Source organism: Anser brachyrhynchus (genome assembly GCF_964034855.1).
Source record: "Anser brachyrhynchus genome assembly, chromosome: 1".
Lineage (NCBI taxonomy): Eukaryota > Metazoa > Chordata > Aves > Anseriformes > Anatidae > Anser > Anser brachyrhynchus.
This window is the reverse complement of record NC_137694.1, coordinates 120,863,181-120,876,881: the sequence shown is the minus strand read 5'-3', so window position 1 is coordinate 120,876,881 and position 13,701 is coordinate 120,863,181. Positions and strand designations below refer to the sequence as shown.

Genomic DNA, 13,701 nt, shown 5'->3' with positions numbered 1-13,701 from the left:
GTTCCTTGGCTAGGAGGGGTGAAAGGTGTGTGTGTGTGGCTGCTTGTAGCCCGTGTTAGCTGGAGCGAGGACTCGGCCACAATGAAAAGCTTTTAGTGAGTTCTCCTGCTGTGCTTTCAGCCAAGTTCTTGATCTGGGGCTCGATTATTCAGTGAATGCATTTCCATTTTGATTATATGCTCGGGAAGGCATGGTAAGTTCATTTAACAAACCTTCCAGATCATCTGTAAGTATAAACTGTTCTCACCTTCTGCTTAGTGTGCTGATTATTATGCTGTTGAAGTTCATTTCTGCATAGATGATTGGCTTCTTTCCTATCTGCCGGCACCTAGGTGAGACAACAGAATCATCCTTGTGTGTCAATTAACAGGTAATGATGAGTGCTTGGTGTGATGGGGTGCTCCGTGTCACCTGGGGCTCAGAAGCAGTAGTCAGGTGGGGAAGCACGACAGCGAGCAGAGCACAAATTACCTTGCAGCATGGTGTCATGGCCCAGGAGAGCTTCTGCTTTGCTCCCACCAAGCACCTGAGCTGGCTCCAGAGCAGGCCCCTGATGCGGGGCCAGGTAAGCGGTGAACAAGCCCCAAATGTCTGTGCTGTACAAGGGGGAGAAGTAGCACTGATCCTGCCACGTTGGTGGGAGATGTTAATCACCGGGAGGTAAATAACCTGCCTGCCAAGGCCTAGGGGGGCCGTTGGCTTTGATAACATATTGCACGCTGTGGGTTTGTTGTAGAGAGGCTATTTCAAAAGGCGTTTGCAGGGCTGTGGAAGTGGCTTTATTAAGATGAATGGACTCGCCAGCCGTGAGGGAATTATGCAGCGTTTCCATCGGCTAACAAGGAACTGAAAGCAGTCACTGCCGGCAGCCTGGGGAAAGCGCAGCACAAGGAGCTGGGCAGGAGAAAAGCATCTCTGGGCTTGTCACACAGGACAGAAATGACCCCGCAGACACCACGGGGCTGGGGCAGAGCAGCCAGGGCAAGCTGCATGAGCCCAGGCCGCCCAGGCCCCGCATCCCTACACGCCATCCCTACGCAGCAGGGAGGGCAGGCTGGCTGGATCCGGCACTGCTGGCCGTGGGTTGCCTCCCTGTCTGCCGGTGGGACACAAGCAGCAGCTGCTCGAAGGCAGAAGTGAGAGCAGGGGAAGACGGCAGCGGCCCAGCCCCAGGTCAGGCTTCACCAGCAACCATTTGTCCCTGAAATTAAACATCTGAGCATGACCAGCCAGTTTCAGGAAAAAGAAATGTAGTAGAGGCCAAGACTCAGAGTGGAGAGGTGGGAGATGCAGATTCAAGTCCTCCTCAGCTTTGGTTAACAGAGAGCCAGATTCCCTCTCTCTCCGCAGGGCTGCTCTGGGTATTGCAGGGAGTGTCCCCGTAACCCCAGCGGTGTTCTCCCTGCTGCAACAGGAGGTGGGAACTTGCTTCGAGGGTGGGTGCCTGTCACTGCTCCTTCCTCGCTAGGAAGTGCCATGATCGATGAGCACGAGCGGGACGTGAAACTGGGTCAGATGAACGGGCTGAACCCCATGAGCTGCTGTGGCCAGGATGCTATCAGAAAGCCAGTGTGGGGGTGTTGACCTTGATGGAGCCACGATCCGTCCCTGGGGTAAGAAAAGCTCTTCACTTTGTCTGCGGTCGGCCTGAGGTGTCGCTGAGCTGTAGGCAGGGGTTTGGGCTGTCTGATGAGTGCTCTAGCCTGTGGTTTGCGGTGCTCTGCGTTTGCTTCAAACTCCCTACTCTAGAGTGTGCTGTTCCCTTTCAGAAGACGCTCGTGCTGCTGGCTCCAGGTTCCTGGGTCTCCGCTCCCACCACAGGGTATGGCTGTGGTGCAGCACTGCCAATGTGAGGACGCAAGTTGGGGTGCAGCGCGGAAGCCCAGGCCAGCACAGTGAAGGCGAAACCATGCAGCGGGCCGTGCTTCGGCCTGTAATGCCTGCCCGGGGGGATGGACAGGGCTTGGGCAGGGTTATGCACTCCCAGCAGTGAGATGTGGTCACTCAGCAGAGGCTGCCGGTGGGAATTAGGGGCTAAAAGCACCTAATTAGTCTTTGGGGTGAGGCGGGTTTATGTCTGAAACGGATAAAGTTCTCCACACAAGTCCCTCAGCCCCAGCAGTGGTAGGGAGGGTTGGTAGGGCTGCAGCGGCACGAATGGTTCCCTGAAGGACCTCAGGAAGCACCAGCAGGGATTAAACAATCAGGGATTTCCTCCTAAGGCTGTCGGTGTGTGCAGGACAGGGCTCTGCACGCGATGCAGCTGCTGCCGTGGGAAGAGGGAAGCGGGCACCCAGCTGCGCAGGAAACCGAGGCCGGGGTCGGGTGAGGGGACACAGGGCCCTGGTGCCACCAGTGGGGACACAGGGGACACAGGGACCACAGGTGGTGGCCAGCGGCCTGTGTAACCAGCAGCAGTGCTTGTTGGTGGGGAGCACGGCTAGACCCTTAACCCACGTGAAGTTTTCAAGTGAAACGCGTGGAGGAGTGAGGGGGTTGGCCCTGCGAGGTGCGCCCACGGAGCTGAGCCAGGGCGTATGGCACCGGCATGTGCTGCCTGAGTGGAGTGGACTCCTCTGGGTCATGCTCCAAATTCTTTTATTCTCCAAATTCTTTCATTCTTTCACCGGAAGATCAGATGAAAACATTTAGTTACTTTTTTTTTTTTTCTTTCTCCTAGTGGCAGCACATCCCTGGCCTCAGATAACAGGGGCAGCACAGCTCGTGAGGAGGAGCGCTTGGCGGCAAAGCATTGGCAGGGCAGAGGGACAGCGGTGAGGGCTGCTCCCAGCCCCAAGCCCTCACCAACCAGCCCTGAGTCATGCTCTGACAAATGTCAAGGTGTGGTTTAAAGCCCGAGTTGTTTTCTTTTTTTTTCTTTTTTCAAACACAAGCCTCTTTTATCTACCCCTCCGTAGTCAAGCTTTTCTACCTAAGCAGACTGGAAACTTCTCCTCACCAGACCTCTTTCTCACGTTGCCATCTCATTTCGGCACCAAGGGTGGTCAGAAAACGAAGCTAGAGCTGCAAGGGCTGGCAGAAGGCACCGTGGTGGTGAGCTTGATGCTTCTCCAGGGCCCTGCCCGAGGCGCTCGCAGAGCGATGCTCGCTGGCCAGCTGGCTGCCCACAGCCAGAGAGTTTCCCAGAAATGGAGACCTCAGTGCTCCCCGCAGCAGCCTCCCCACCACACTTGTGCTGAGGCAGTCGCATCTTCTCAGTGCTGTGGTCGGGAGGCATGCGTGGGCTCGTGCGGGTCGGTGACACATGGAAACGTGCTGCTGCGAACCTCGGAGCTGCTGCTGTGAGCGTAGGGCAGCTGGTGGGCTGTGGGTGAGAGGGCTCGTGATGGGGCAGCACGTGGGCTGCTGCAGGTGCTCCTGCCTCCAGACACTGTAGCAAAGGTGTTGAGGATGGGTTTTGTCACGAGGCCGGTTGCAGCTGCTGAGCTTCATAGGTTGGGTGCTGATGGCAGTGCTGGTGTCAGAAGCACGTGCTGCGATGCTGCTGCGGGAGCCAGCAATACCTGTGCCGGGCTGCGTGAGGCTGCCTGCAGCAGCAGCCCTCCGAGGGATGCTCCCTGCCAGCCTTCCTCCAGCTCAGCCCTGCATGCCTGCTGGAAGGTGCTTCTGGGGCTGCTGATTTTGCAAGAGGCACATCCTGCCACCATCACCCCCAGATGTGACTGCTGAGGTGCATGCAGCTCTCCGTTCAACAGCCCCCTCAAGCCCCCAGGACCTGCTAGCCCCCACTGCCTGTTGTACATGGTGGAGATTCCCAGTGTCCTGCTGTCTCCCCAGGAGCTGAGCATCTCACCAGCTGGCTTCAGCGAGGGAGGGGCAGCCAACAAGCCACCATCTCCTGCAGAAGGAAGTTAGGGAATGTGTTTTGCCAGGTTCCTCATGATGCCCATCTCGGCGAGGGAGCTCTGCAGATCACAGAAGCTCAGCAGTCCTTCCTGTCCCAGCCTCATCGATCCGATGCAGCGGCTATGGAAGAAGAGCAGGGAGGCACAGGAGAGCCTGCACATCGCAGCAAAACTCTGGTTACCTGGTACAGATCAGCCCCTCCTTGCTTCTGGCAAGCAAATTTGTTGCTATTTTGCAAACCAAACAGCAGGTCCAGCCCCTGGGGAGCTGCTGCTGGATCACACACCAGGTTGTCCCCGAGCCCAGCATACCCTCCTTGCTGACCCACTGCCTCCACTGCTTGTCTGCATCATGGGGAAAAAGGAGACAGGACTAAAGCTTCCCCCCTACCAGTTTCCTTCATGGCCCCTAAGGCTCACAGTCTGCTTTCTGCAAGCAGACAGGTTGTGATTTCCTGCTATTCTCATGGGAACCAGGGCCTAAAGGGAATACACCAGCTGGCGAGTGCCCAGCCCGTGGCACTTTTGTCCCCACGAGGTCTCCAGCAGCTTCAGCTCAGTGGCGGTGACTGCAATGCACCCAGGTGGGCTTTGCAGGTCTCTTTCCTCCGCAGTGCAGTCAGCGGGGTGCAGAGCAAGTGGACAGGATGGGGGTGGCCTGGCAGGTGGTGGGGAGAGGCACACGAGCCCCAGCTCAGCACCCCCAGGCATGCTTTCTTTGGATAAACTCAGTGCTGTGTGGGTCAGCCCCTTCCCTCCACCCTGCCCTGCAGCACCTGCCTGTTTGGATGCTGGTTGGATGCAGGTCACTTTACAGAGGTGCCAGCCAGATGCCTTAAGACTGAGGGAAAGCCAAGACAAAGCCAAAATAATGCAGCTGGCTGCTTTAATTTGCAGGAAGAGCCAGGCAGCAGCAGACTGGTTCACGGGCGAATCTTTCCTGCTGTATCAAGCATAAATTAATCAGGTATTCCATTTCCTGAGGGAAGAAAAAAAAGAGCAGAATAATTCACTTAGAAATAAAGACTAGAGCCATTTTTCCCTTTGACATGTTGAACGCAATTACCTGAGGCATGGGAGGCTGAGATAACTCACTCATTCAGCCCCCACTCTCCACAGAGACTGTCATCATTCTGCCAGAAAAGGCTTTAAAAAACAATTCACCGCCTGAATGCTAAAACGGTGCCACGTACCAAACCTGTCCTCACGATTTCCACGCACCAGCTGCAACGTCACAAGCAAAACTGCTCCCTTCGACAGGGCAGTGTTTGTTATTCTCAGGGCCATATATACCGCGCAAGCTCCCTGGTTTTGCTGTCCCTTTTCCCAGCACTGTTGGTGTCTCCTCCTTTAGGAGCAAAGCTCACCGACATCCTATTTGGAAAGCTCAATTAATTGCAACCATGAGCCTGTGCTTGCCCCCAAATATAATCATGTTTAGGCTGCACCCTCCACTCCCACCCCCTTGGCCATTATCTAATAGGCAGTGGAATAATGGCTTTGGGTAATGCTGTTTGAATGGCAGGCATCCAGTTCTGGGCTGTTTAATTTTATTTTTTTTTTTATGGTGGGGGAGTGTAGTTGGGCGGGGGGAGAAAGCACCAGTTTGGTTTGTCTGCAATCCCTGTTTTGCTTTTGGAGCTTTAGAGGACAGACATATTCTTCCATCTCCACTAATCCCCCTCTGATACTGAGGATTTTCCTGCCATTAAATGATAGCTTGCGAGAAAAAAAAATGCCAACTTTCCAGAGGCAGACCCGTGCAGCTAATGGCAGCCTTGTGAGCAGGAGGGAGGACACAACCACTGCCTGGCCAGGTAAGTGAGGTATCTAGATGCTTTCTGCTGGGAATTTCAGTTTGGGCTGCTCAGTGCTAACCTGGTGATGCTCTGCGCCAGCACCTATTGCCTGGGGAGGCGGCCAGTCCCTGATCATTGGTGATCTTTTCCCACCTCAGATAGGAGCACACCATCGGCACAGCTGGTGGGCAGGATGTGGACCAGCTCGTGAAAAAGATCAGCAAAAAGCTGCAGGATTCGCTGAGAAGCTCGGTGGTGGAAGGAAGGCGCTCAACAGGAAGGCGCGGATTGCTGGGGACTGCATCAGTTCAAAACCGTGTGTGAGAGGATCTTCTTTCTTAACATAGACCTTGCTATGGGAAAATGATGCAGGCAAATGACAGAGGCTGAAACCTGCCTCAGCTCTTCCTGTGTGCTTTTAGATCCCTCAAGTTTGCCTGCCAGACCTGAAATGCCACTAGTGAATAATCAAGGTAATGTTTGCCATCATTTTAAATGGTGAGTAGTACTCTTATTCTGCATTACCCAGTAGCGGGTTAGACAGATTGTTCTGAAAGGTGTAGGTTAGATACTCAATTATTGCAATCATTGACTCTTCATCCTTCTAAAATCTATGCAATTATTATTTTTTTTAGTTCTCTCACTCTTCCTTTCAAATACTGAATTAGTGTATTATGTAAAAGAGCAAAAGAGATCATCCCTGGGTGGAATTTTGTTTATTCCTTAATCTCACTAATATTTTTTACCTTAATGCTGTATTTCACCTTTTTTTTTTTTTTAACACACACCTCATCTGCACATCTCTGTGCCAATGAATTGGAGGCACTGTCCAGCTGCTGCCCTCTCTGCCATGGTGTTAAAAGCAAAGAGCATCCTTTTGGGGGAAAGAATAAGAAAGGCAAGGCAGGAATGTTTCATGCTGTGGTGGTCAGAGGAGATCCGACCAACAGTGGAGACCTGGTCTCCTGTGCTCTGAGCAGCAGCCTTGCCCGAGGGTTTGGTGGGGTTCAGGCAGAGGATTTGGGTAGACTGTCTTTGCGAGAGAAAGAGGGAGAATGCCACAAAAAGTCGCTGCCAAGGGGCTCCTCTGAGCTCCTGTTGCCAGGGGGGTGTTTTCTAGTTAGCTGGTCCTCGAGGTCTTGCTTTTCACGTCCTGCACAGTACAAGGAGTTACATTTGTAGATAGAGCTCTTAAACCTGTGCTGTGAAATGCCACTAGAAGGCCTAGATTTGGCTCTAATATACCTTGTGCATAAAGAGAACAGGCTGGAAAATGGCTTGGATGCACACTTTTTCTTTATCAATCTATTAGAGAGCAAACAGGGAGTGGAAGGAGAGGATTTTGCTCATTTCTACACTGCACACAGTGCATGTAGCTGCTGGGGGAGGTCTGCTCCAAAGGCCAGAGACACGACCGAGGTTGGGGCAGATGTAGCTAAACACTGAGCTTGCCTCACCTACAGGACAGCCTATGCACATAAGTCCCGCTGGATGTCATCCTGAGCCTGTGAAAGGCTCTCGTTCCAGAAGCAGTACTTCCACCAGTCCTTTCCAGACAGCCACCTGTGGCCAAACATTTGTGAACAGGCAAATCCTTAATCTGTCTGGACCTCAGTTTATGTAACTGCGTATCAAAAACAACACATGCCCCTGTTTGCATGCAACGGCATGGAATGGTGCAAAGGGCAGCCAAAGACTTCTGCAAAGACAGAGCCATCTGAGGCTTGTTGTCCCCTCTCTTAGCCTTAGGATCTTCATCTATTGCCTACCTAGGGCCCTGCATGAAGGGAACTTTCCTTTAGCTGCAGCTCAGGAATAAGTAGAATGGGTCAGGGGAAAGGAAAAGAGCATATAAACAAACAAACACGCAATGACAACCTGCATAAAATCCTTTCCACCTCTCAAAGTCCTTCACTGTTGTTTATTCTCGAGAGTCACTGTTTTGCTAATTCTCCGGTCACGATAGCATCGCCAGGCTTGGTGAGACCTGAATTTCAACAGAGGCCAGAGCTAAAGTCCTTCCGGGTTGCTCCCTCCACATATTTAGATCTGCTTTCCACACTCAGTGCCCAGGACAGTTCGACCAGACCCAGGCTGGGAGGCTGCTGTGTTGACATGCCGTCAGCAGGGACCCGCGAGGCAGCTGGTTTCACAGGTCTCATGCTTGAAGAAGCCACAGGCACTGCAAACTCACAGATACCATACCGCACACGTTGCTTTCAAAAAGGATGGAGGAAGGGCAGAGCAAATGTGGTTCAAACTGTCATTTGGTCTGTGCATTAAAGCCCTAGGTGCTGCGAAAATAATAGATCGATGTTTGCTGAGCCTTCCCGTCACATCGCCTCACAAGTCTGTCTTAATAAAAATCCCCTCAGGAATACAGCTGTAGTGAGCAATCACTGTGCTGCACAGCAGCGGGGAGAGGTGGTCCTGCTGCTGGGAGCATCCCTCCAGACAGCAAGCCAGAGCATGAGGGAAAGCCCCTTCCTTGCCCTTCGGCCCCTGGGGCTCGCCAAGCACTGGCAGAGCTCTTCTGGTCCCAGCAATGCTGTTAATAAAGCTGGCTGGTGGTAAAGATGGTAAAAAATATGAAAGGATTGTGCTTGTGTGGGAGCCAGCGAACAGCAGCAGCACAAAAATCGTGCAGTAGCTGTACCACTGTTTCCTGCTAATGACTGCATGGAGAGGTTGCTGGTGTGACTTCATTTCAGTGAGAAGCAGGTAGGATGTGCCTTTGAGAGCAGTTACAAAATGAGAGCTGTATTCTGTTCCTGCTCTCTAACGAGTTTATTTCTTAGGCATCTGGTTGCCTAGGTGTTTTTTTTTTCTTTTCCACCACACAAAAAATGTATGTCTGTGCAGGCTGGTGTCTCCTATTCCTCTCGTTCTTCTCTGATTTGTCCCCAAGAGCTTTCACCTTCTCTTCCTTGTTGGACATCTGCCTGCTTGGGACTAACTTGAAAAGAAACCACAGTACCCACACACCTACCAGGTGTCAGGCTGATAAAATGACAAAGTGGCTGATCCCATCAAGCCTAAGACACTGTGGTGACTGTCTTGAGAATTGGCAAAACAGTAGAAGCTGTGCTGGAGGGTGCAGAGTATCTCATTTGTGATGAGATCGCTAAGAAAGCATCTGAACACTACTCCTGAATTTGTCTTTCCTCATGTCTGTCTACTTAAACATAGCAAGAATGTGTTTTTAAATGCTGTACACATCCTTAGCAGCTGACAGTTCCCCTTACAGTGCTGCACCAACTCGTGGTTTTGGTGGAAAAATGCTACACTTTATGAACAAAGAAAAGGAAGAAGCAAAAAGCGTGAATATTGACTTGCCCCAGGGAACTAGCTGACCTCCCCTGCCCGCTGCTGGGACAAGAACACACTGCCCTCCTCTCTTCCCCACACAGAAATGCTGCAACCCACACACATGTGATGGTCATCACACCATCTCCCCTGGCCAAACCCTGTCCCGTCAGCTTTTGGAGACCAGTCATGGGGATGCTGAGAAATGACAGAATCACAGAGTGGCTGAGGTTGGAAGAGACCCTCAGAAGTCATCTGCTCCAAGCCCTCAAGCAGGGCCAGCCGGAACAGGTTGCCCAGGACCATGTCCAAGTGGCTTTTGAAGATCTCCAAGGAGGAGACCTCACAACCCGTCTGAGCAGCCTGTTCTACCTAGTCTAGATGATTTCTGCCCTTAGGGAGAGAAACTCTTCAGAAAGAATGGTGTAGGGACCTGACACTTTCTCAGAGGGTTTATAAAACACCAGCAGAAGGTGTCTAGGAATTGCTTACAATGGATTCTTGGTCAGCATGGACATATGAGTAGCGGGTGACAATTAGCCTGGCTAGAAGGGAGGCAGAGACAGCACAATCTTTCTTCTCTCACGACTAACACATTTACTAATGACGTATCCCGTTTCTCTCCTCCCACACCTCCATGGGGTCGGTGTGATCCTCTCTGGCAGTGATCCTCTGGGTGCCCCGTGCCCATGCGGTGTGGGCCTGCATGCGGTCCTGCCCGGCCAGCTGTGTGTGCACCCAGGAGCGGAGCTGCTCTGTCCTCTGTGACCGTGCCGGCCTGGGGCAGATCCCCAGCGAGTTCCCTTGCGAAGCCTCCTCGATCAACCTGGATAAAAACAGCATTAAGTTCCTCGCCGAGAGGGCCTTCGGGACTTTGCCTTCCCTCAAGTCCCTGTCCCTCAACCACAACAACATCTCCTTCATCACCCCGGGAGCTTTCAAGGGGCTGCCCAGCCTGACCGAGCTGAAGATGGCCCACAACGAGTACATCCGCTACCTCCACACGCGGACTTTCACCGCCCTCAGGCGGCTGGTCAAGCTGGACCTGGCGGACTGCAACCTGTTCAACATCCCGGACAGGATCTTCATCGAGCTGCCTGCCCTGCAGGAGCTCCTCTGCTTCCAGAACAACTTCCGAAGGATCCCAGGTGCCATCAGGGGCATGGAGAATCTGACCCACGTCTACCTGGAGAGAAACAGGATCGAAGCGGTAGCCTACAACTCCCTGCAGGGCCTGATCAAGCTGAAATACCTGAATCTGCAGGACAACAGGATAAATGTCATCCACGAGCGAGCTTTTCAGGGCTGCAGGAAGATGGAGTACCTGTACCTGAATGACAACTTGATCAGTGAGCTTCCAGAAAATTCCTTTGATGGCCTGAGGTGCCTGAAAATGCTCAACCTGGGGGGGAATTTCCTCAGGAACGTTTCCAACACCTGGTTCCGGGACCTGGTGGAGCTGGAGGTCCTGTACCTGGACCGCAACAGGATCAACTACATCGAGGAGGGGGCTTTCGAGAACCTCACCAGCCTGGTCTCCTTGCACTTGAACAGCAACAACCTGACGACCCTGCCCTTTTCTGTCTTCCAGCCGGTGTACTTCCTGGGGCGGCTGTACCTCTTCCGCAACCCCTGGGAGTGTGACTGCCGCATCGAGTGGCTGAAGGAGTGGATGGAGAGCTACGGGCTCGTCAGGGATATCCCCTGTGCCTCCCCGTCCTCGGTAGCTGGGATTGACCTGATGGACGTGCTCTATGACAGATCACCAGAAGGTTACTGTCTCGACCCGGTGGAGCTAAACGTCACGTCCGACAGCCCGACCCCAAGCGGAGAGCCCTTCTCTACCACGGAGAGCAAGTTCAACAGCCTTATCTCTAAACTCTTGCTCCAGATGGGCCTTCCTGAAGAGGTGTCAAACACCACCGAGGTCTTCAGTAACGCCACGCAGCTGGATGGACTGGCTGATGGGGTTTCTTCTGGGGCAGGGGAAGATGGCCGCAAAGCCGCTGCCTTCTCTTTTCAGCTCCCAGCACTTCTTACAGTGGTTGTTTTGCAGAGCAAGTAGTCCAAGGGCTGCCTGGAGCATGGGTCCTGCTTAAACATTTAGTCCCTCTCCCTACCCTGTCCCTGGGCACCACCCGGGGCTGCTACGCCAGCTCTTGCAAAAAGGAGAACGGCACCTGGGGAGGGTCTGGGGGAAAGACAGCATGTTGACTGAGACCTCAGACGGGGTTTTTATCCTTTCTCCCCCTGCTATCCTGGCATATCTACAGGAAAACCAGAGAGACCCCTTTTCATCAAAAGTCTTCTCAGAGGAAAAGCTATTTCAACACAACAGCATACTCATTAATGACTGTTTCAAATGTGTTCTTATTTTTCAACAAATATATTGTTTCAGGGAGTATGTTGTTTTTATTTATAGATTATTTCATGGCCTGACAGCTGGAGCAGAATATGGTGAATGCGGCCAGGCTGTACTAAATATTTTACGTTTCTACCACCAATGTATATCACATGGCATGCCATATTATACAGTGCTAACCAACCATACTGTCATTTTCTTTTATATGACATCTTATATGTTTTGTCGTTGAAGTCTTTAATGAAAGCTGCTACTCTGACCAGAAGGATTTATATTTTCTGTATTAGAACACATTAACAAAACAATTTGATATTTTCCTCTCAAAAATAAATTAGTTGCTCAAAAAGATTTTATTTTGAGATCCTTGAATTACTCCAGTATTCTTTTTGAAGGCTCAGTGGGTACACACGAACACCCCTTTAATAGTCTAGAGCAAATGGCAAGGTGTTTATTACAGCACAAAGAACAGAAATTTTGACTTAGAAAGTGACAGTGCTTACATCTGTGTTAAGTAGCAATGCTTTAAAAACAAAGTGACTATATAGAAACACACCTGTGTGATATTTTAATTAAATCCTTATACATAGCTTACCATACTGTGGTGTACATGTTCATATGAAATTATATGACATATACAATCCTCTATTACTGCTAAAATGTCATAAAATGAGAATAAAACTGGAAATGAATTAAAACAACCCTTTCAAACATTTCCTTAACACCCCCCCACATTTTTTTTTTCCCCCCCATCCTCACCTTTTCATGAACAATTCAACATGAACATGAGCTCCAGAGATGTTGAAAGCCCCCATGGTCTGGCAGTCCTAGGCAATCAGCCACTTCTGACTCACAGCAAGTTTTATTTGCCTGCTGAGAACAAAAAGGGCCACAGCAAGCCCGTGAATGCTATTTAACCCAGTGTCTGTGGGTGAGAAGCTCGTGCATGGCGGGTCCAGCCTGGACCTCCTCAGCCCCTGTCCCTTCCCCAGTCACACCCCGGTGACTGCCAAAAACGTGTGCACAGGAGAGGGCAGCTGAACGTAGACTTTGGGCTTTGAACAGCTGAAAAGTGTTGGGTAACAGATGTTCAGTGCTTCTGTGCTGCCTTAAATCTGTGATATTCTGGCGAAAAGGGCTCAGTGCTGCAGCAAGGATGCCTTGGGTCAGGTCTGAACCTCCTGCCAGGCCAGAGCAGCCGTGACCAGGAGTCGATGCCCTCAGCCTCAGGCAGAGCCAGCATCTGAGCATGTTGGGTGAACAACCCCACAAAATGTCCCGCAGCCCCTGCAGCAAACTGCGGTGGTGAAAGCTAACACAAGCCCTCACAAAATGACCACACATTCCTAATCTGCTGGAGCAGCTGCTTCGTGACACATGGAACTCCTTCCCCCCACCCCCCCCAATCAAGCTGTGCCTGTGCATTTTGCCAGCAAAAAGGCAGCATCTCCATGGCTTCAGGACACATTTGTGTGAGCAGCCTGGTTTGGTGGGCAGCACCCTGTCCAAAAAGATCTACTGCTTTATAATTAGCACCAAGAAGTTCTAAGTACAGAGAAAAACACCCATTCCTTGCTGTGATGGCTCCCCAAGCTATCTGTAGCTAGACTGCATTTTTTCCTCCAGTGAAGAAAGATGCCAGATGGTTTGATAAATGCCTATTTGACCTGTTCCATGAACTAAATTCAATGAGTTTGGATTTCCAGGCTATTTATGAATCCATTAATCTTCTTAAATGCTAAATTCATCTGTGTATTATAAAAGGTTGTTTTTCAAACCCAATGCAGCCAAATGCTGTAGAAGCGCATTATGTTAAGGATGCCTTTACAGGAGCAGTATTTCATCCTGTCAGGAAAGGTTTATCAATAGGTCTGACACAGATGGTAGGACACTGGGCACAAAAGGTCATATTTCACTTCCCATAGCACGGATGCCTAACGAGTTTTTATAACCCACGCTTTCATTCTCTGCGCTGAAATACATCAAAGCTGAAGATTGTTTCACTGAGTAATGGCTACAGCATGGCCTTCAAGTTAATTATTGCTTCAAAGACACTGCTTCTTTAGCCACAAGAATGGCAGATTAGATCTTAAAGTGAAACATCTCAAAATGTGGGTTTTAGCAGAGATTGTGCTGTGAGGCGAAGGACAGGGAGACTGTGCGTGATACTTTGCTTCACAACAACCAGGTCTAGAACCGTACAGTTCTGGGACAATGGCCTCGGGCATCAATAAATTGACCATATCATGCAGTCAAATACCCTGAGTGCTTGCCCCCGAAAGCTTCTCCCTGTGGTGCTGTAATACAGCTGTGACTGCTGAGGAACTATGTGTTGCATGTAATGGGCTTTCAGTTTCCCCCCAGCAATGGA

General features: G+C 51.2%; 1 protein-coding gene across 4 annotated transcripts; it reads left to right on the top strand.

The window, feature by feature from the left end:
* The first annotated feature begins 302 nt into the window (after positions 1-302).
* Positions 303-11,682, top strand: NYX (nyctalopin). Of its 4 annotated transcripts, XM_080575469.1 has the most exons (4): positions 4,845-5,683; positions 5,824-5,985; positions 6,088-6,138; positions 9,637-11,682. In XM_080575469.1, the coding sequence occupies exons 3-4, from the start codon at positions 6,117-6,119 to the stop codon at positions 11,034-11,036; spliced, it is 1,422 nt and encodes a 473-aa protein (XP_080431595.1). In that variant the 5' UTR covers positions 4,845-5,683; positions 5,824-5,985; positions 6,088-6,116; the 3' UTR covers positions 11,037-11,682. The 4 variants fall into 4 exon arrangements, with proteins under 4 accessions (XP_080431594.1, XP_080431595.1, XP_080431593.1 ...); XM_080575468.1 differs by lacking the exon at positions 4,845-5,683 and adding an exon at positions 303-1,613 and having other exon boundaries at positions 5,824-6,138; XM_080575467.1 differs by having other exon boundaries at positions 5,824-6,138.
* The last annotated feature ends 2,019 nt before the right edge of the window (positions 11,683-13,701 follow it).